This window comes from Thunnus albacares, chromosome 2, assembly GCF_914725855.1.
Source record: "Thunnus albacares chromosome 2, fThuAlb1.1, whole genome shotgun sequence".
NCBI classification, from domain to species: domain Eukaryota; kingdom Metazoa; phylum Chordata; class Actinopteri; order Scombriformes; family Scombridae; genus Thunnus; species Thunnus albacares.
In genome coordinates, this window is record NC_058107.1 from 21059149 (window position 1) to 21080885 (window position 21737).

Genomic DNA, 21737 nt, shown 5'->3' on the forward strand with positions numbered 1-21737 from the left:
AGCACAGAAGAAGACTGGCCGGAACACAAACATGACCACATTGACATGACCGTAAACAGGCGGCGACACAAGGAACAGTAGGCTGTACCTGCATGGAAATAAGCATTTTATTCAGGGAATTGATAGTCTGTCTGCTTGGTGACATAAAGTGAATCGTAATGTAATGCTGTGAGTCATTGTCTTGATGTTTTTTCTGTCGTGTTACTGAGTCTATTTAAAGAGATGTCACTCATCAGCTGTATGTGCAGCTTCACTCGGGTCTTATGGAGAGGCTCTCCCAGTATGTCTCCAATGTTAAGGCCGCTCCCGGCTGGACTCACTTGTGTTTTGGCAGCCGGTAAAAAGGACTTGATAGACCTGCCTGTCCTCAATGAGGACGAGCTTGAGGAGCAGTTTGTGAGAGGATCCGGACCCGGAGGACAGGCCACCAACAAAACCAGCAACTGTGTGGTGCTCAAACACATCCCCACTGGGATTGTAGTGAAGGTTAATCTTGTTCTTAAACTCCTCTATGTGTATTTGTTATCACTGGTGTCTCTCAGTCCATGTTTGATAGAAGGTTTAGTGGTGAATGAACCCAAAATCAGTTTCAAGGTTCATTCTTGACTCTTGAGCTCACCTGTTCTGATGTATTCTGTCATATCACGTGATGTCCAGTTGTCATAGAAATGTAGATGTTGAAATTTCCTTTTTTTTCTGACCACTTCACAGACATTGTGTCCATGTTTGAGTTTCACAGTTCATTGAAGTCCTTAAAGTGCTCAGAAAAAATGGAAATGATAATGATCGAAAGCTCCAGAACAGCTACTTAATGGATCTTAAAGGACAGGTTCAGAATTTATCAAGCCTGTCTTAAAACAACAGTCAGGTGCCCATATGAACACTGAAAGAGGTTTTCCTTGCTGAAATCATTCCTCCTGTTAATACTGGCTATTAAAAGATCCCTTTAAATGTATTTTCAATGTAAGTGAAGGAGACCAAAATCCACAATGTGTCCACACAGTCATTTTGTGCAAAAATGCATTTAAAAGTTGATGTGAAGCTTATATGAGGCTTCATCAGTCAGAGTTAGTCATATCAAGCAGATATCTGCCACATTTACAGTCTTTTAAACAAAAAAATCCCCTCTTTGTGTTTCCTCAGACAGTGTTTCCCTGTTGAGCTGCAGTGGACGTATAGTAATAAAAAGAAGGACTTTGGCACGTTGAAAGATATCTACTTGATTTGATTAGTTTGGATGACTGAAGCTTCATATTGGCTTCAAATAAACTTTTTAATACATTTTTGCACAGGAAGAGGCTTATAGATTTTGGCGCCCATCACTTACATTGTAAGTGCATTATGAAGAGATCTGCTAATGATCAGTATGAACAGGAGGAATGATTGTGGCAAGAAAAACCTGTTTCAATGTTCATTTGGGCACCAGACTGTTGGTTTAAGACAGACTTGAAAAATTGTGAGGGTGATATTTTTTTTGGTCAACCAAGGATTTGTAATTCACAAACCATGGTGATTTAATATCTTCTCCATTTTCCCTGCAGTGCCATCAAACCAGATCTGTGGATATAAATCGAAAACGTGCTCGGGAAATTATGAGAGAGAAACTTGATATTTCATACAAAGGAGAACACAGTGAAGTTCTTGTGAGGAAGAAAGAGTCCGAGCTGAGGAAACAAGAGAAGAGGAGGAAGGCAAACGAGAACCTGGAGAGAAAAAGACTTTTTAAAGAAGCACTGGCTGCAGAATCCAAACCTGGAAATGACTCCGTTTAAAATGTTCATGTGGAATATAAAATGAAGACATGAATACTTGAATGATCCTGTATTTTGTATTTTATGTCTACAAATACTGAATAACATCATCTTTAAAGGCAATGTTAACAGCATAAAATCAAATTAGCCTTTTATTTGTTTAGCGTCTTTCATGCAAAGTTACAATACATGCAGTGCATCGCATAATACTGAGACTGAGAAAGAGATTTTGAAAAAAATGAAATAAAATGTCTACATTTTTTGCAATGTTAGTGCATCTTTCATTGCTTGAAGGTTGTTCCATAATTAATGGGGGTGTATGCTTTAAGTAAAAGCTGCAGTATGTAATGTGTCCACTTGTATGTGCAAAAAACTTCCACAGTTACCAGTGTTATCGAGTTCTATTCGGAGTTTGTTAAATTAGGGGGAGATTTGGTCATTTAAATTAAACTTTACTGTATATTCAGTGTTCATTAGGGTACATGCATTTCTTAAAGAGCATTTTGAATATTAGAATTTGATGCCATCAACTGTCCTCACCAATTTCCTATCCATGCTGGTACTGCAGTCATTGTGTCTGAATGTTATATTACCTTTTTAATAGTGAAAACACAGATAAAGGTAAACATTTGTCTGCAGCACTTATTTGTTTTAAGTTGTCACTAGATGTCAGCAAAATATAATATTTTATGACCTCATGGGGAACATTTAAATAGGATTTGACCTGGCTTGTTGCCTTTTATGATACTGTCAGTTATTCCAAAGTAGCTACTCCCAAGACGTGGTACTTTTAATGAGATATATTGATGCAATTTGCTTTCTGCCACACCATAAGTCACTTCTGAACTCTCAAAGCATGAAAAAAAAATGCTATTCTCCTTGAAATAAATAGAGCAGAGTAGACAGTAGTATCGGCCACTTGAATTGGGCTTTGTTTGTCCAGAGGGAGGTATTTCACAGGCTACACCCTGCCTTTCATGGCAGTGATGACACTAAAATGATAAAACGTTGCTGTAATATGTAATTATTCATTTTAATTAAATCAGTATTACTGTAATCAACCGAATCACGCTTTAAATTGTCATTACCAGTTTCTACAACGTATTTTTATAGACAAAAACACCTCGTTTTCTATGCTTAATATGATTTAATCATTTGGTGTGACAGGCTGGGGGCGGCACGTGTCTGCCTGAGAGGTTTAGCTCAGGGCTAAACTAATCCACAACTTCTGCTGGGGCGTTTGATCATATATTTATTATACGTCTATACGATTGATGACCGGCCAGAGCTGCGGCCAATGAGAGGACTGCTTTCATGCTTCCTGCCCCGCCCATCCGGACGAAACAGCCAATGAGAGCTGCAGAAGGGTTTTTAAATCCACCACGCTCTCACAGATGCTACACAAGAGATATTCTGATATTTGTCGTTGCTGAAACAACAAACTTAACACAGTGAGGAGCCCCTGGACACCGAGGGCAACATTTAACCGACTCTTCCTCTTCTTTGGCTTGTATTTGGAGAACTGAGATGGCAAAAGGTACAGTAGGTGTTGCATACAATATAAATTACACTAGTTCAACGTAATGATAGCTAACTAGTGGAGCAGCTTCGTTTAAATAATTGTAGCAGTTTGTAGTTTACAAATGAAACTCGTCGGTTTTTGTATCATGTTGGGTGAATTAGGTAACAGTGCTTACATTTGTTTATTTCCATGTTTGTAAAGGAAAGAGTGGTAAGCCAAGAGCCGACAAACAGCCTGAGGACACTGTTGAAAATAAAGTCACCTCAGGGAAGGACACAAAGGAAAACAAACCAGCAACTAACAAGGTAGGTTTTGACGCTTTTGCAGTTTTTGTGTGGCGGAAAAGGGAAACAAAGTAGCTTCTTCTCAAATTCTGTGTTTAACCATCCGTAGGGCAGCGATACCTTCACAAGAGGTCTTACCCAAGTTTGGCATCGTAGCAACGGACACATTCATTCACTCCTACTGTCCTCTGGGATGTTTGTACCCAGAGTTTAGTCTTTCAGGCAAAACCTGCCCACAAGTTGTGAAACCTTATTGAACTTCACCAGAAAATTATGAAGTTTAGTTGTATGTTTTACTCAAATGTACACGGTAACTCTAAGTTTAGAATAGAGTTGAACTTGAAGGATAAGTCCACAATTTTTCAAATCTGTCTTAAAACAACAGTCAGGTGCCCACATGAACACTGAAAGATGTTTTCCTCGCTGTAAGTATTCCTCCTGTTCCTCCTGTCCACACAGTCATTTTGAGCAAAAATTCGTTTAAAAGTGGATATCTGCCACATTTACAGTCTTTAGAAATGTTCATTTATGTAGCTGACTATTGTTTTTAAGAGAGACTTGAAACATTGTGAACTTGTCCTTTTTAAGGATTCTGGCGTAAGAGGGAAATTGTTTTTAACCAACACCAATTTTAATATCTTTACACCTGATACTGGTTAGGTACCTGAACACCTCTTTTATTAATACAGACCCACCAGCCAGAGTTGTTACTGTTACCACAAAGAAGCAAACAACCTATAGATTGAAGTTGTCTAGAAGAAAAGTGAAATCTCCATCAGTTTGCAATCTGTTCACCATATTTTCTGTGACTCATGTGTCGTTTGAAGGAATTATCTAAACCTGTCTTATGTTTATACAACAAGTGATCCAAAGAGCAGAGCAGCGCTTTAAGTTTTCAGGCACCGCACCTGATTTCAGACATAGAGCAGTTTTAAATTCATACAATACTGGCACATACAAATTTGGGAAAAGTTATTAATTCACATTCATGTTGGGAGCAGGAATAGGATCATTATAAGGGTGCTTTGTTTTTTTTCCATCCTAAAGTCAATAAATACAGTTTACCCCAGCTATATGGTTCTGAACGCAGCCTCATAAATGACGTATCTCATTGATCGTATCTCATCAGATTTGCATTCTGTAACCTGGTTACCCGTATGTGTATTACTCTTGTGAATGTAGAGGGGTTTTTCACTGTTTCACCAAGGTAAATATTATTCTTTTTGCAGGATGGTGTATCCAAAGCACAGTCATTCTTCCAGATTCTGAGGAGTCCAAGCAAACCTAGATCCCCTCTGAGTGACAGTTCAAGCGTGTTGATCCAGGAAGGAAATGAATCTGATGCCACTAACCTTGACACGTCCAAGCTGAAAAAAGGTAAGTACCTAATTCACTGTCAAGACTGTAAAATTTGACTGATCAGAATTGCAGCTGTTTGGTAATTTCTATTACATGTAATCTCCCAGTCGTGATGTTTTTGACCCCAATGTTACCGTACGGTCAGCAGATCCACGTGGAGCACAGAAAAAAATTCCTGTGCATGTGAATAGTAGCAGTGTTCACTGACCCACTATCTTATGACACAACTTAACTCTTTCTTTTTAAGGGAACCTCATTCTCTCGATTATGGCCAAATGTTTAGGTTGAATTTTAGTGTCTTTCTCATTTTTAGACATGCCTAATGAAATAAAACCTGACAGCTATGAGTCCAAAGAGCAGAGGGCTGAGATGGCTTGTCACAGTCATGGGATCAAAGATGAAGCCACTGACCAACTGGAGCAAAAAGAATCCACCTCGCACACAAACGTCAGGTCTGCAGCAGACAGCAACGTTTCAAAATCCAAATCTCGGAGTCTAACTGCTCGCAAACCCAGAGCGAAAAAGTGGGTGCACAAAGCCAACATGTCTGTCTCAGTTGGGGGGGGGGGGGGGGGGGGGCACAACTATAATCTCTCATTACTTTGATAATGTTTTCTCTTTTCAGGACAGAGAATAAAGCTCCCCAAAACAGAAAGGTCACAGACTATTATCCAATCAGACGGAGTAACAGAAGAACAAAGGAAGAGTTAAAGGTTTGTACGAACAATTAATTGTTATGGCAGGTTGAATTATTATTATTATTATTATTATTATTACAATTGGCATTTTCCACAAAGTTGATACATTGTCATTTTGTAACTGCAATTAAGATGTTTGCAAGTTCAGATGTTTTGCTTTGTGTGTGTGTGTTTTTTTTTTTTGTTTGTTTGTTTGTTTGTTTGTTTTTTTGGGGTGTGTAACTTTCTATAAATTAGAGATTATGAAAGTCTACCATAAGTGAAAGAATAACTTTGATTCATTCACTCAAATTGTCAACAGAATGAAGAGCACAAACACATTGACGACCTGATAAAGAACGGCATTGAAGACGGACTGCAGGTAACATTCAATGATTTGAATGCAACGGGTCGCTTTCAGTACAAATGTTTTGGCAACTGTCGGCAACATACAGTGTTACATAACCAACAACAACACAGTAGAACATCATGGAGTTAATCTTCATTATGCTAAACACATTTCTGAATATAGTACAAAGTACTAACAACAGAGTTCATCAAAGGCAGATCGGTACACTGAAGATTTTTAATTGAAAGAACAGTATATTTTCCCCTGAACATATTCTTTGTAATATAACACGTGGTTAGTACTCAGTAGTTGCTAATTTTGTTAAACATTTTTGAAGGTAGAACGCTGGTAATTCAGTTTAACTCAACACTTGTTTGTTGCTTCTGAATGTTAACAGGTGAAACACATAGAGGGCAAAGGACGAGGGGTTTTTGCTGTGAATGGCTTCAAGAAGGGAGACTTTGTTGTGGAGTATCATGGAGAACTACTGGACCTAGCTGAGGCTAAAGTAAGAGAGGCCCAGTATGCCCAGGATCCCCAAACAGGCTGTTACATGTACTACTTCCAGTATCAATCCAGAACGTACTGGTGAGTCCAAATGTCTCCACTTAGTTCATTTTGTTTACTTTGTTTGTTCAGTTTGTTGACTTTCTCCGAATTGTACTGAGCACTCGGGAATTTATCAACCTTTTTCTCATACTTCCTGTGGCTTCAAACTTTGGCAAAAGTTTTTCATGGTCACAAAAAATGAAACTTACTGTCTTTGAAGACTTTCTCCTAAACTGCAGGGCACAGAGCCATTTAATGACAGGGGAGAAAAATACTAACCTTTTTCACAGCAGATATGTTGACTTGTCAAACACAAGTGCAGCAAATAACTCTGTTATTTGCTGCACTGCATTGCAACAATTGATGTAATGGAATCACCATTAATGTTATAGGTTCCACCTTTCCAGCCATAACGAGTTAAAATCTGTCTGATTCATTGGGGGATGATGAAGGATTGGTGTGCTTTAATGCAAAGAAGGCTTTCAAGATTCAGGTTGGCAACATTTATTCAGAAAGCAAAAAACACACAAGGTGCAAGGTGGACTTTTGACATGAAAAAAAAAAGAGACTAGACTGTGTTGGAGAATTAGTTCTTGCCAGTGGTTAAAAGAAAGTGTTGTAAGTCTGACATTGCAGGAGACTTGAAAATGGAAAGGTATATGGCTGCAAATAAGGATTATTTTTATTATATATATATATATATATATATATATATATATATATATATATATATATATATATATATATATATATATATATATATATATATATATATATATATAAAATCTCTCTTTGAATATCTTTAGGTTTTTATATATAGGTTTTATCTTTAGGTTTTATATATATATATATATAAGGTCCAAAAACCTAAAGATATTCAGTTTATTCTATATGACAAAGAAAAGCAGTAAATCCATAGTTGGAACCAGTAAATGTCTGCCATTTTTGTTTGGGGGGGGGGCTGCAAAATAGTTGCAGCCTGTTTGTTTCAGCTGTTGTTTCTAGACTGACTTGCAGTGCCGATACCCGTCTTGTGTTGTGGCGACAGTTTAATCTTCATGTGTTTACGTGTCACAGTGTGGACGCCACAAAGGAAACAAGCCGTTACGGAAGACTGATAAACCACAGTAAAACCGGCAACTGCCAGACGAGGCTTCACGCCATCGATGGAACCCCTCATCTGATCTTAGTGGCGTCCAAAGACATCGAAGCAGAGGAAGAGCTGCTATACGACTACGGTGATCGGAGTAAAGCCTCGATCTCGGCTCACCCTTGGCTCAAATATTGAATCCTAAACCACAAGTTCTCATGTTTCCAGTGAATTGGTACCCACTGCTGTCCTGTTCATCTTTTGTATAAAAGATGCTACAGATGAGCCGTCTTCAAAATACTTTTTTATGAAGTATAAAAAAAGGTTTGTTTTAAATGTAGGGTTCTGCTCATGAAAGTGTATTTGTGCAGCTGTTTTTATCATGATTTTATTTTTTTTTCTTATCTAATTGTAGCATATCGATGCCTCAGACTTGAAGAGTGTTTCTCCTGGATAAGTGATGTTACACATTATCTGGGGAGGGGTTTCCGTTAGTGATGAATATAATTCTGACAATTCAATTTCACTATTGTAAATTATTACCTGTGCTGTAAATTGAGGAATAAAACACAGATGAGTTTTCATTCCAGCTGTAGCCTTGTTAATAGTGAAGATCTGAGAAATTAATTTAATAATATACGCACTAAGATGGTGTCCTCCTCCACTGATGTCATGTTTACAATCACGCCAAAATGCAGCATGCAAGTATTGCAAAGTAACTGCAAAACTGAGGTCAGTATGGTGTGACTACTGACACTGTGCATATTGTCCTTCAACTAAAGTTTCCATTGTATCCGTGAGACACAAAAATGTACATTATGTTGCAGCAGGACGGCGGTAATAATGACCTTTTAAACATGCAAAATCCACGGTAATGAACAATTTAAGCTAAAGCCTGATTCTGACATGTTCAACATCGTATGAGTGGACTCTTGTTGAAGTCAATTTGATTTAGTAAATCTGCAGCTTCAAGGTTAAATGATATGAATACGACTTAAGTGAAGTCATTTTGAGTCACACTTAGACCAAATTGACTAAAATTGAATTCTATTCATATTTGCTGCTGTGCTTTATTCATCAACTCTGCTCTGCGTTCAGTGAGAAAAATATCAGTAGATGACCTGAATAAATTGATACCTAAAAATGAAACCCCTAAATCCAGATGTGTCTACATTGACGAGAAATCAGATAAGAAATAAAACCTGCAACATCAATGTGAAAGAACATTTAAAAAGCTTCTTTTTTAAATATTCATCGCCAGGAATAAAAAAAGTCTCACAAATACTAAAATGTATAAATACATGAAAGCCATTTTATTGTTTTTTTACATCTTGAGGGGTGAAAGAAAGCGGGGAAAATGTTTTAGATTACTGGAACAACACAATGCCTCTTTAAAGACTTAATTTAGATTTATAAAAAATTACATTTCCAAGTCTATAAATAACTTAATTTTGAGTTACTTCACTCAGAGTAATCATCAATACCAGTTACATAATACTTTCCAGTTCGGTTCATTTGATACCTTTATCAAACTTTCAACATGATATATATTTTTGCTACTCTGTATCACTATAGACCATCTTAGGTGAAAATCACTGGTATTAAATACAGTGCTTGTTAGATTGACAAATACACATTGTAAAAAATAGACAATATAAAAGTGGTTAACTGATGAGAGAAAATTGTGCCAACAAATCCTGTTTGTCTTCTACATGGTTGGTTCTTGTCAGTTGGTTTGTTTCATTTTCGCCTGAATGAAAACCTACAAACAGAAGGGGTCCAGAGTTAGTTTGAGGAGTTTGTTCCTCGTAAATTATGAGCACATTTGCCCGGCACAAGCAACACTGAGTCATGGCAGACTGGAATAACTAACAACGGCAGCAGCAGTTTGGCAGATGCGCTGCCAGTTTCCAACCTCTCTCTCATTTGCTGCTCACAAAGACATCCTCAGCATCAGCATGAATTCATTTGGTCACAAGTATATCATTAGGAGGCTGTGGGAGCAAAGTCCCTCACACAGCGTCATGTGGTAGCTGCTTCAAATGTTCTTGAGTGTTTGCCATTTGAGGTGTACATCTACAAACTGGTGTACAGCTAGAAATAAACACTTAGCATTATTTATAGATCACTTGTTTGTTTTCTGCACATACTTTGAATTATATTCAGTAAAGCAAACCAGGCTGTTACTCACAGTTTGCCTATGGTTGTTTTCTCCTCTTTTGCATCATTTATGGCAGCAGAACCCTGCTCTGTAGCTGCTGGTGTGTCCAGGTCTACTTCAACCATGGCTGGTTCAGCCTGTGGCAGAATCCCACTGCAGAGGAAAGTAGAGCCGTATAGTCACTGATGAATGTTTTATATAGAAGCGTTGCACATCAAAACCCAACTATAAAACAACTATTTATGAGATGGAATTGATTACTTCACTAGAATCAGAGTTGTTGTCAGGAGGCTTATTTTCATCTTAATAAAGCAACACTGTTACTGGTCATTTCTACTGCTGATATTTGCAATATCTGACTAATTGTGGTGCTGATAATGTGATTTATTTCAGAATTATGTTACATTTGACAAATTAGCAACAGAGTTTCTTTTTATAAGCCAGTTGATTACCATAAAATAGTCATGACTGAAAAGCCTCTGAAAATCTGTCTTATGTCTGACTATAAAAAAGACTTCTGAATGTGTACAAACAAATTGATGTCAGTTCAAAACATATCAGTATAAATTCCTTGTACATATATGTGTGTTGTGTACTGATATGAGCTGTATAGTGTCAGTATTACTATCTGTAGGCGGGCAGGTTTGGCCTCACCACAGAGCCGTGTCCCTCATTCTTATGAAATGTATGAGATTGAAACACTTAAGCAATGTAATTAAAGGATAGGTTCGCATTTTTTCAAGTCTGACTTAAAACAAAACTCAGGTGCCCATATGAACAGTGAAAGAGGATTAAAAGATCCCCTTCAAATGTGTTTTCAATATAAGTGATGGAGGCCAAAACCCACAGTGTGTCCACACAGTCATTTTGTGCAAAAATGCATTTAAAAGTTGAGCTTATATGAGGCTTCAGCAGTCTGATTTAGTCATATCAAGTGGATATCTGCCACATTTTCAGTCTTTTTAGCATCAAATCCCCTCCTTATGTTTCTTCAGACAGTGTTTCCCTGTTCAGCTGTGGTGGAAGGAAGTCTAATAACAAAAAGAAGGACTTTGGCACTAAAAAGACTGTAATGTTAAAAGATATGTACTTGATTTGACTCATTTGGACTGCGGAAGCTTCATATTAGCTTCAGATAAACTTTTAACTACATTTATGCACAGAAGGAAGCTTGTGGATTTTGGCCCCTATTATTTACATTGTAAGTACATTATGAAGGAATCCTCTAATGGTCAGTATGGACAGGAGGCATGATTATGACAAGAAAAACCTCTTTCTGACTGACTATTGTTTTAAAACACACTAGCAAAATTGTGAACTCGTCCTTTAACTACTGGCAATTTGATTTTGCAATAAAGACACTTGTATAAATCCTATCTTTGAGTAGAATTAGGGGTCAGTTACTCACCTCTTGTACAGCTGAAGCTCCTCCTGAGCGACCATGAGCTGAGCCTTCAGCTGGTTCCTCTCCTGCAGAACCTCCTTCAGCTCCTGCATGGTGAAGCGCGGTCTGTTGGGGTCTGTCAGGTCCACCACCAGCTGGTTTGGTCCCGCCGTTTGCTTTATTAACAGATAGAGGGGGGTAAAGCATCTTTAAGACTTCCACTTTTAAAATCTGATGAGTACTTGAGCTGTGCGTGTATGTGTGCTGGCAGACTCACAGTGCCCTGCCCGGAGGAGCTCTCTTTGATGATCCTGTCCAGTTCACTCTTCAAGTTGTCCCGCTCCATTTTCAGCTCCTCCAGAGACAAGTTGTACTTATTGACCAAAGTCTCGAACATTTCCAAAACACGAACTATTCTGAACTGCAAATCTGACACTTCCTCGCCCGTGCTGCTAATTTTCAACAAATCTCGTCCGATCACGTAGGAAATGTCATACACATCTTCAACCGTCAGCTCAAACGCGTCCTTCTCGAAAGCTAAAGCGGGCGACGACTCCTCACCGAACTCCATAACGGGACTATACGACTACCGTTATAAAGTTAACTAGTCGACAAAGCTCGACTAACCACTTATTCTTTCTTTTTTTTGTCTTGGCTACAATACTTTTACTGGCAGAAGGTTACAAACTTCCAGACGAGCAGTACTTCCCCCATCACTCATCCACCAATGGCGTGATTGGGCCGCCGGCAGAGGAGGGCAAAGTATCCTAGCGACAGGTGAGCACAAAGAGCGCATGCGCTTCAAGAGAACTCCCCCACCCTTCGATCCGCATGAGCGGGGCTTCGTTTTTCACCGTGTCAAAAAGCAAGTAAACAAAACGTGTCAGTGAATGATCTCAGTTTTTTCTTTCACCTCAATTAAAAGACATGCCAGGATCAGGTGAAAAGGCACGTGATATTTTTTATGTTTCGGTTTTCTCTCAATTCTGTCTGCGCTATTATTTTATGTTTATTAGAGTGAAATGGCTCTTGTTTACACAAATGTCTAGATAATGCCAAAACTAGTAAATGTAACTTTAAGAACATTAAAGGACGGGTTTAAAAACTTTTGGTGCCTAAACGAACATTGAAACAGGTTTTTCTTGCCATAATCATTCCTCCTGTTCATACTGATCATTAGAAGATCCCTTAACAATTCACTTACAATGTAAGTGATGGGGGCCAAAATCCAAAAGCCTCTTTCTGTGCAAGAATGTATTTAAAAGTTTATCTGAAGCTAATATATAGTTTCAGCAGTCCAAATGAATCAAATCAAGTAGATATCTTTCAACTTTACAGTCTTTTTAGTGCCAAAGTTCGTCTTTTTGTTACTCTACTTCCACCGCAGCTCAACAGGGAAACACTGTCCGAGGAAACACAAAGAGGGAATTTGATGCTAAAAAGACTGTAAATATGGCAGATATCCACTTGATATGACTAACTAAGACTGCTGTAGCCTCATATAAGCTTCAGATCAACTTTTAAATGCATTTTTGCACAAAAACAACTGTGGACACACTGTGGATTTTGTCCCCCATCATTTACACTGAAAGCACATTTAAAGTGGCTCTTTTAATAGCCAGTATGAACATAAGGAATGATTACAGTGAGGAAAACCTCTTTCAGTGTTCACATGGACACCTCACTTTTGTTTTTAAGACACACTTGAAAAATTGTGGACCTGTCCTTTAACACGACCTCTACCATAATTAGCTTCTTTGTCGTAGCCATATTTGAAAGTAACACAATAACAACATGTAAAAGATGACAAATAAAACTTTATTACTTTATTCTGAATTGACATCAATTACAGATGCAGCTTAGCATATATTGGTAGTTAGGGTATGTCACAGTACTCATTACTGTTGGAATAGATTTATTCATGTGGTGCCAGGCCGTAGTGCTGCAAATATACTGTAACATCCTTTTTTTTATCAGTTCAGGGGATGACTTTATGCTCACATTAAGCACATTATCTCATAAAGACTCTTCAAGGAAAATAGAGGCACATGAAAATCCAGCTCATTCACTGCACCTTGAAACAAGACCTTAACAATAATTTGTCATCAGATACATTTAAACGTCATCTTTTATCCTTTTATCAGTCTTACGGCAGCTGGACCCATTCCTGAGACATGACGTTGTTATAGACAGACAGTTAAGGAACTTCAAAGTGTTTGTAAAAACTAAATTCATACTCCACAGACCTTGCTTGGCATACGGACAGGCACATATACTTTGTGGTGTGTGGTGTTATTTCTCTTCCAGAAATGTAGTGCATATGTTAGGTTATTGAGTTATTTGACATTACAACAGCATGTGCAACATAAGAAATAAAGACGTCCAGTTTTTGTATTGATATGTAAGGTGACACACTGACAGGTGGTGGCTTTGTATGAAGCCACAAATACCTGAGAGGTCATAAATGCAAATAAGACTGTGCAGGTATGGATAGCTGTCTCACATTTCAACCATTGAGGTCCCTTTAAAGTGCTTACCAGATTAGTTAAAATACTTGCAAAAATGTATATTAAAAATTAAGTAATGAACGAACTGTGTTTAAATGTATAAATAACATCCAAGTTTGGGGTAAAATAACCAAGTAATGCAACCATTACTCCAATTCATGTAGATACTATTAGCAAATTATGTTAAAAGAAACAAATTGGCGTTGACAGTTGTGGAAAAACATAAAAGCAATCGTACAATAGTTTAAATTCAAGGTCATACAAAGGAAAGTCTTCTGATGGGCAACAGCGTGGGGTCATCTGAAATCAAACCAGCTGCCACCATCGGCATTATGGCTGTGAAGATCCTGCACATGGAAAATGTGGAGAGGTGACATAATGAGGTGGAGACAGGAGAGAGATTCAGATTAGGAAAAAAAGACACAATAAACATCAGAAGTGTTGTTGTGACCAGTATTGTTTGTTTTGTGAACCACAGTGACACTCACTATTGAGAAGAGAAACTGAAAAACCAAGTAAGCTGTCTTCCCAAATTTGTAAAAATCCATATTTCAAATTTCATATTGGGTTTAATTGTGGTGCTATCAAACAACATAACAGCACACAATATGAAGACAAGTGCTGTTTGTTTGTTTTAATTACTGATTCCTGTAAAACCAGTAAAGTATGTTTATCTGATGATGTTTGTAAGATATAAGATGATCATCACAGGAGGAATTAAAAGGTGCAGTGAGATGTTGCTCTGGTTAAAAGGTGTATGGAGTAAAGTGTGTATTGATCTTGTCAGACTTATTACTCACAAGCGCCTGATTCCTGATTCGGGCGGATCAGTAGAAGCAGAGCATGGTGGAGGAGGTGGAGCACAAACTATGGAGCTGACGTCTTCCTCAAACTCCTCACTGAGGCATACAGAAGAGGTAACTGTTCACTTTTGCATCAGTGTTATATGGAATTGAGGTAAAGTCAAATCTCAATTTTGGAAACAAAAACGTACCTTTTGTAATATGCCAGCTCCTCCTGTAACAAGAACAGTTGAGATTTGAGTTCATTTCTCTCCTGCAGGACGTCACGCAGCTCCTGCAGGGTAAAGCGAGGTCTGTCTGAGTCCTGCTCCAGGCTGTCTGTCTCCTCCTCCTCTAGCTCCGTATCAGTTGACGCTTTCTGCAGTCAAAACATATATTCAGCATCTCTCTCTTTATGAAACAGACATTCTGACACTAATAATGAAACCGGTAGCTCAGTGATTCTCCATTAAACACAAAAACAATCTTTGTTAAGAGCTCTGCATTTCTGTTGGTAATTGGTAAACTGATTTATTTTGACTACCATGGAGTTCTTACCACTAGTGACGTTATAGAGTAATCTTTTGATAATCAGGCATGTACACAAGGATGCACATGCACTTCAGGAGCACTGGGATTAAAGTGATACACATTTCTGCCAACTGCAGAGTGGTGGTTGTAATACATATCAACAGTTGGCAGAAATGTACCATAAAAGATAGCAATGCAACAAAAATGAAGAGAAGAACACCACAAGCTGATGTAAACAAAGCAGATTTCACAACATTACAAAATGTTTTTGCAAATGTTTCATGGGCTAGACCATGCATTCACCATGTTTGCATTCAGGACTACGGATGCAAATTAGCTTCGAGCTAACTCCAGTACAGCACATCTTTAATGTTTAAAACTGCACACTGTCCCAATCAATAAATCAAATCAATCAAGTGACAAGCAAAACCATGTTTACAATGTCAACCGGGTACCTTTAACTGAAGATATTTGTTGATTTCCTGAAAGAATACAGAAAATCATACGCTGAGTGTGAAAAAGGCTCTTTGCTCATGATTAAAATATCTTGAATATTTCAGTGAAAACTGAAAGCATGTCACACGTGAGAGACGCTTGCATAAGTAGTCGAGAAGCCGACACCATACAAGCATAACAGAGCGATAACGCTTTGTGTTGAATATAAATAATCATATAGTGCGACTCTGCTATAATCACTGCAGGACTGTGCACAGGGGAGAGTCAAGCAGGTGTTACCTGTAACAATGCTGGTGTGTCCTCATCTTGGTCACCCTCTTCTTCATTATTTTCTCTGTTTGTTGACCTTGAGGGAGAGGAGGGACTCTTGTCGGGCTCAAAGCAGTTTGCCAGGAAGCCAGGGTCCCCTGCACACTCCACCCACACTGACTTTGGCCTGATGGAGTTAGATGGTGGTGGTGGTGGTGGTGGTGTTGATGGTGGTGATGGTGCTGCTGCTGTTGCTGAGGTCTGAATCTGTGACACAAAACAGCCACATAGGAACTAAAAAACCTGCCGGACTTGATGAACTTTGATTCATTTTACTTACAGATAAACTGTACTCATGGTTTTCAGCCTGCTAAAGATACTTTCTTTTTTCTTACCGTCATCTGTGGTGATATAGGTGATGACATCCTAGGTCTTAAAGGAAAAGTCTCCTCAATCGCAGCAACCTCTCTCTCTAATTCCCAGTCTCGGAGCTCTTTTCTCAGCCTTGTCACCTCCAGCTGCAGAGACCCAAACTCCTGCTGCCGTACCTGAGCAGCAGCCTCCAGCTCTGCCCGCTGCTGGATCAGTGCCTTGCCCTGGCCCTCCATCACTCCTATCCTGTGACGAAGATCCTGGTTTATCCTTATCAGTCGATGCTGCTGCATCTGGAGCTATAGTTGGGGAGAATTTGTTTAACCTTTTCATCAAATCTTGTCACAGTATGTAAACTGTAAACTAGTGTTACAGTTTTTCTCAGTTACTTTAGTAAATTGCTCAGATCAGAATTGAAATTTTCAAAACAACTTTCTCAACCTCCACATCATCTAGTCTCTTTTGCACATCATAAAAGCAATTTCTCATTCTTTTGAACAAACCCCAAATGCTTTGACACATTCATGCAATTATGTACAATTGTCTGCTGTTTCCTACATTATCAATTACATATGTCATGTTGATCAAAATGTATTATACTGGTTCTCTGTTGAATAGTCTTAACCCCCAAAACATCTAGGCATTAGTTCATTGCATCGTTACATGCAAAGTGGTTGAACCAGTTGTCATAATCTGTCAAGCATATTTTCTATACATTTCTATTAGACTTTTTTTTGTCTTTTTTTGTCCTGAATTGATGAATTGCTCTCATGTGAATCTTGACTTTCACTAATGAAGGGGAATGTGTGAAGTGCTAGATCAACCAATGGTCAACCAGTTCTCTATAATAGCACAGAGGTGCATCTCCTGAACCTTCAACTGGCAAGCATAAATAGACAGAACACAACACAGTGTTGCAATGTCTGACAATTGAAGAACAACAAGGAAGAAATGCACAAGTTCAACAGCCAGGAAAAAGAAGAGGAGTAAGGCTACGTGAAGAAGGGTACGGAGGCAAAACAGAGGAAAAGGTAGAAGAGGGCAATGACATTGGCATGTTCCCAATGAAATAAGGGACACAGTTGTGGACCGCGCTCTCAATGGCTTTACAATGGCTGAGGCTGATCAAAGGGTGAAGCCAAGTGGTGGGAGAACAAGTGTGTCCTCATATATATATATATATATATATAGCCAAAGGCAAAAGGTGTGGTCGAAACATCATCGGCCACAGAGCTACTGTTGATGTGCCAGGCCAGCGAAGAGGGAACAAGGGAACATCACATATATGTGCTGCTATTTCAGAGCTGGTGTGCTAACTTGTATTCCCATTATAGGGCCATACAACACACAGCATCTCCTAACCTTCTCAGACACCCTCTACAGGGGTCTCATTACCAATGATGAGAGGGGTCTGATTCAAGATGATGTACCAAAGTATGTGGTAATTTGGGATAATGTGAGTTTCCATCACTTAAACACCATCAGGCAATGGTTTGCGAACCACTACAGGATGCTCCCACCCTATTCCCCATTCCTTAACCCAATTGAGTTCCACTCAGCATGGAGGTGGAAGGTTTACGATCGCCAGCCACATACTCAGACGACCCTGCTGGCTGCCATTGATGCAGCATGTGAGGACATCACAGCAGACGCCTGCTGAGGCCAGATAAGACATTCCAAAAGATTATTTCCGCACTGCATTGCAAAAGAAGATATCCGTTGTGATTTGGATGAGAATCTGTGGCCCGACAGACAGGAACGTCAGGAGGTGTAGAAAGACTGCACTGTAATTCCCCACACAGCGCTGTATGTACCGTTCTGCCTAAAGGGTGTTTCCTATGTTAACATTTCTAATTTTGTATTTTTTCCTTTGTGCTATGCAGTGCTGTAAAACAGTCTATTTCTTTTCTGTATTACAATGACACAGTCAATCAATTAATTACAGTACAAACAGTAAAAGCGTAACTGTGAATCCTGTCCAATCTCTTGCAATCAATCTGCCACATACAGTAATGTGAAATTGATATATGCCATACAGAAAAAGTTACAGGCTTTTGCAGGTAATCCATTGTGTGGTGCTGTTTGTACATCCTTGATGTTAAGGATGATTTGAGAAATGTACCAAAGCAACTGAGAAAAACTGTAATAGTTTGTCAAAGGTCAGTATGTGTGCTGAAAACGGTCTAAAACTCTCACCGCCTCAACATCCTCATTTCTTTGTGTCAGCTCGTGGTCTTTAGCCCGGATTTCATCCCTCTGCTTATCCACCAAGTTATTCAGCTTCTTCATCACCTGCCTTTCCTTCTCGGACATTCCTGTGGGCATCACAGAAAAGCAAAGACAAAATGCAATCCAATGCAATCTAATAGGATGCTATACACAACTGTGCCATGTAACAGTACAGAACGGATACCAAAAAAACATACATGTCTCTCCAAGTTGGTTTTCATACTGTACTAAAATAAAAATAAACCCAATTGGTGACAACAGTGAGATAAATCGAAAACATTGTGTGAAGTATAAACCATTTGTGGCTACAGGGATAAAACATACACAGCCTTTAAAAATCCTGGTCTCTTTCAGACTTGAGCATTTTTCTAGACAAATAATGTGTTTCAATGAGCAGAGTATCATGCAGTACCCATTTATTTTGGATGGTTTATAAGCAGTGTGTGTGTGTGTACTGTTGCCCTGACAGTAAGCATAGCTGCAGCCACCATGACAGTCTCAGGGACAAGAGACATATTTTGGTCTGCTTCAAAAATAGTCCCCTTTACAAACCCCTGACCGCCTCCCTTCACGGCCTCTCTTTTCATGTCAACATGCAGCACACTCTATAATCCTTGTGACTGCGTAGGGCAAATAAGCGGAACGTACAGCAGATGGTTAATCAGCGCAACGCAAATCCACAGTGAGCGCAGATCAGATCCGAACTGGAACTTTCAGCCAAGATAAGACATCCTCACAAGATAACATGCATACTAAGACTTCAAAAGGCAACAGACCGTGTTGTGTTTCACATGTATTAATACTTATTTTAGTATATACTTAACATATTTTTGTATTCATCCTTTTATAGCCTTAATATTTTTCACGATAGATTTAGATAAGTTTTTGTTCGTCATGGGTGCATTCCTGTGAAGTACACTCACCAAGCACTTTATTTGTACAATCTAATGCAACAGCTATAAATTCTACTTTTACGAAGTGTATACATTTTCAGTTTTTGTTGACATTGTCAGAAAAGTGATGATTTTATGTTTATTATTGAGATTGTAGTGGGTGGTGGTGGTGTACTGAAGTGCATTATATTGAAAAGTGTTCATTATATTTTGCCCCCCTCATGTATATTAATGGGGTGGGGTATGTCTGTAATGCTTGGCTACAAAACAAAAGCTCTTTGGGATAATGAGAAAGTTGAAATTGATACAGATCAACTCTGACAGTTCATCACTATCTACTATAATCAACCATATAGGGATGCACTGATCCAACTATTTCTCTCCTGATATTGATTTTGATATTTAAACTCCGGGTATTTGCTGATACCGAGTACTGATCCAATTCCAGTTCTCTCTTTCCCCAAATTTAAAATCTGTGGTGATGAGTAGTAAGAAACTCAGTGGGATCATTTTTATGTAAGGTAACCTGAGGCCAGAGATGCTGTGTGTGCACTGAGTCTGCAGCCCAGCGTTACTGAAACAATGTAACTGATAGTAGTAACACTGAATTTTTATAATGACAAAAACTGCATGTACTGTGGATAGGTCACGTCATGGGAGATACCCAATCTGCTTAATAAGGTCAGTATCGGCAGAGATACCAATCCAGCGTGTTAAATTGGTGCATTCCTATCACAACATGTTGTGAAATTCTAGAGGAACAAAAACAGAATAAAAAACAATTTTTTGTAAAAACCTCCCAAAACCCATCTGTTGACCTTTGCTGCAGACAACCCACCCTCCTGTTTCTGCAGGTCCTCCTCGGTGACAGGAGACTCTTTAAGAGAGAGGCTCACTAACAGCTTCTTGTTCTCTGCCTGAAGCTGAGTGATTTGGGACAGTAGGTCCTGGACTTCCCCTCGCCACACATCCTCCACCAGCTCCAACTCCTAAGCACGAAAGACACCAAAGAAAAAAAACAAAACAGCAGCACAGTCAAGTCTCTTGGTATTTAAAAAGAAGGTACTAGTACAAGTGGACAAACAGAACTTTGTCTCCTCAAAGATTTTTCTGTCACTTGCAAATCTGCCCAAACTCAAACATTGTTGATCTTGCTGTTCACTAACTTCAATTAAATATTTAAAATTTTTCTGCCTCAAAAATCCAGAATATTCCATAATGTGAAGTGTAAAGTATACAAATTGATTAACTGTTCCTTAATCATTATGATAGCATAGTAATGTAATGTAGGATGTTTCACAGTTCTTACTTACACTACATTAAGGAAAAGTCAATGTGAGTTATGGTAATTATTATTATGACTACCACACATACTGCAAGCAGAATTAATTCATTCATGAATTTATTCTTGGTTGTTTATTACTTTGATTTGTAGCTTTGCTGCATATCATCATATAGGTATGTTTTTTCTTGCAATTTTGAGATGTGAAATCGTGTATCATTGTACAGCCAATCTTAGCAAGTTAATATTTAAGTCACAACACACACAGTGGCAGACAGACTGACACAGGCAAACATTCATACACACAGGTAAACACACAGGAAGACAGATGGGTAAACTTACAAACACAAACACACACACATCAGATCATGGTCACTTTGGGGGCCATTACATAGACTTATATTAATTTCCTGGAGACTTACCCTAAACCTAACCCTTACCCTAACCTTAATCTAACCTTAACCACTGACCCAAAAATCATCTTTTTCCCAGTTGAGAACATGGCTTTTGTCCCCAGTTGGACAAGCTGGTCCTAAATCTGAAATTTGTCCCCAAAAGTAGCCTTTGACAGACCACAAGTACATACACAGGTAAACACATAGGTGAACATACAGGTAGACAGATGAACGAACACACACACACACACACACACACACACACACACACACACACACACACACACACCGACCTTCTGGTGCTTCTTCTCCTGCTCGTATCTGTCGCTCCGCTCCTGCCGCAGTCTGTCCAGCTCCCTCCGCAGCTCCTCGGCCTCCTGTCCCGCGGCTCCGCGGCTCACCAACGTCTCAAGCTGCTCCAGGACGCGCACCACTTTGGGCACCAGTCCGACTAGAGACTCGCAGCCAAACCTGTCGATGATCCGCTCAAACTCCTGACCGAGCACCACCGCGATGTCGTACACGTCCATCACCGTCAGCTCCGCGGCGGGTCTGTCCAGCGCTGACATTACGCAGGTTTCCATGAATATACTCTGCTTTATTTACTACTCCAACATTTAACATATCTCTGTCTCTTCTGAAACTCCGACCTGACTGACATTTAATGTAGACAAACTAGTTTAAACAAGCCAGCCGAGGCGTGTGTGGACACGGAGAGAAGTTGCTCTCTCAGTTTGTTGACAGTTTAAACTTCGCCAACGTCCGTAGCTGTGTTACTTCTAATGCTGCGTTCAGGATCCCCGAAAAACTCGTACATTTAACTTTCAACGGTTATAACGCAAATACCACGATCACATACCGTAGCTATGTGCGAGTCTGTGTATAAATAATAGAGGCAGCTATGGCCTTGTGTTT

At 39.1% G+C, this 21737-nt stretch overlaps 4 protein-coding genes across 6 annotated transcripts; 2 read left to right on the forward strand and 2 right to left on the reverse strand.

Annotated features, from left to right (window-relative positions):
* mtrfr (mitochondrial translation release factor in rescue) lies at window positions 1-2013 on the forward strand. Its single transcript, XM_044372371.1, has 2 exons — window positions 1-486; window positions 1542-2013. The coding sequence occupies exons 1-2, from the start codon at window positions 223-225 to the stop codon at window positions 1770-1772; spliced, it is 495 nt and encodes a 164-aa protein (XP_044228306.1). The 5' UTR covers window positions 1-222; the 3' UTR covers window positions 1773-2013.
* A 1111-nt stretch (window positions 2014-3124) lies between these two features.
* Window positions 3125-8170, forward strand: kmt5ab (lysine methyltransferase 5Ab). Of its 2 annotated transcripts, XR_006407077.1 has the most exons (9): window positions 3125-3288; window positions 3475-3578; window positions 4787-4934; window positions 5230-5440; window positions 5542-5629; window positions 5916-5975; window positions 6340-6530; window positions 6884-6984; window positions 7569-7777. XR_006407077.1 is itself a non-coding variant. In XM_044372385.1 (8 exons), the coding sequence occupies exons 1-8, from the start codon at window positions 3279-3281 to the stop codon at window positions 7777-7779; spliced, it is 1023 nt and encodes a 340-aa protein (XP_044228320.1). In that variant the 5' UTR covers window positions 3127-3278; the 3' UTR covers window positions 7780-8170. The 2 variants fall into 2 exon arrangements, 1 of the variants encoding a protein (XP_044228320.1); XM_044372385.1 differs by lacking the exon at window positions 6884-6984 and having other exon boundaries at window positions 3127-3288; window positions 7569-8170.
* A 703-nt stretch (window positions 8171-8873) lies between these two features.
* On the reverse strand, window positions 8874-11875 carry rilpl2 (Rab interacting lysosomal protein-like 2). The gene is made up of 4 exons (XM_044372401.1): window positions 11404-11875; window positions 11151-11302; window positions 9773-9895; window positions 8874-9343 (listed from the first exon to the last, which is right to left on the reverse strand). The coding sequence occupies exons 1-4, from the start codon at window positions 11695-11697 to the stop codon at window positions 9322-9324; spliced, it is 591 nt and encodes a 196-aa protein (XP_044228336.1). The 5' UTR covers window positions 11698-11875; the 3' UTR covers window positions 8874-9321.
* Window positions 11876-12923: 1048 nt separating this feature from the next.
* On the reverse strand, window positions 12924-21608 carry LOC122996771 (RILP-like protein 1). Of its 2 annotated transcripts, XM_044372446.1 has the most exons (9): window positions 21116-21608; window positions 19984-20134; window positions 18220-18338; window positions 16047-16322; window positions 15682-15918; window positions 15402-15428; window positions 14628-14794; window positions 14434-14532; window positions 12924-13980 (listed from the first exon to the last, which is right to left on the reverse strand). In XM_044372446.1, the coding sequence occupies exons 1-9, from the start codon at window positions 21404-21406 to the stop codon at window positions 13890-13892; spliced, it is 1458 nt and encodes a 485-aa protein (XP_044228381.1). In that variant the 5' UTR covers window positions 21407-21608; the 3' UTR covers window positions 12924-13889. The 2 variants fall into 2 exon arrangements, with proteins under 2 accessions (XP_044228381.1, XP_044228389.1); XM_044372454.1 differs by lacking the exon at window positions 15402-15428.
* Between the last annotated feature and the right edge of the window lie 129 nt (window positions 21609-21737).

Excerpts from the sequence above, each read along its gene's own strand:
- rilpl2 (XM_044372401.1), bottom strand. The coding sequence starts at position 11,697 with ATGGAGTTCGGTGAGGAGTCGTCGCCCGCTTTAGCTTTCGAGAAGGAC. Across the intron at positions 9,896-11,150 it reads GAGCTTCAGCTGTACAAGAG|TGGGATTCTGCCACAGGCTG; the intron begins GTGAGTAACTGA and ends TTTCCTCTGCAG. Across the intron at positions 9,344-9,772 it reads AAAACAACCATAGGCAAACT|GTTTTCATTCAGGCGAAAAT; the intron begins GTGAGTAACAGC and ends TTCTGTTTGTAG.
- LOC122996771 (XM_044372446.1), bottom strand. The coding sequence starts at position 21,406 with ATGGAAACCTGCGTAATGTCAGCGCTGGACAGACCCGCCGCGGAGCTG. Across the intron at positions 16,323-18,219 it reads GAAATGAGGATGTTGAGGCG|CTCCAGATGCAGCAGCATCG; the intron begins GTGAGAGTTTTA and ends CCCCAACTATAG. Across the intron at positions 13,981-14,433 it reads GAATCAGGAATCAGGCGCTT|GATCTTCACAGCCATAATGC; the intron begins GTGAGTAATAAG and ends TTCCATGTGCAG.
- mtrfr (XM_044372371.1), top strand. The coding sequence starts at position 223 with ATGTCACTCATCAGCTGTATGTGCAGCTTCACTCGGGTCTTATGGAGA. Across the intron at positions 487-1,541 it reads CCACTGGGATTGTAGTGAAG|TGCCATCAAACCAGATCTGT; the intron begins GTTAATCTTGTT and ends TTTTCCCTGCAG.
- kmt5ab (XM_044372385.1), top strand. Across the intron at positions 4,935-5,229 it reads CACGTCCAAGCTGAAAAAAG|ACATGCCTAATGAAATAAAA; the intron begins GTAAGTACCTAA and ends TCTCATTTTTAG. Across the intron at positions 5,976-6,339 it reads GCATTGAAGACGGACTGCAG|GTGAAACACATAGAGGGCAA; the intron begins GTAACATTCAAT and ends GAATGTTAACAG.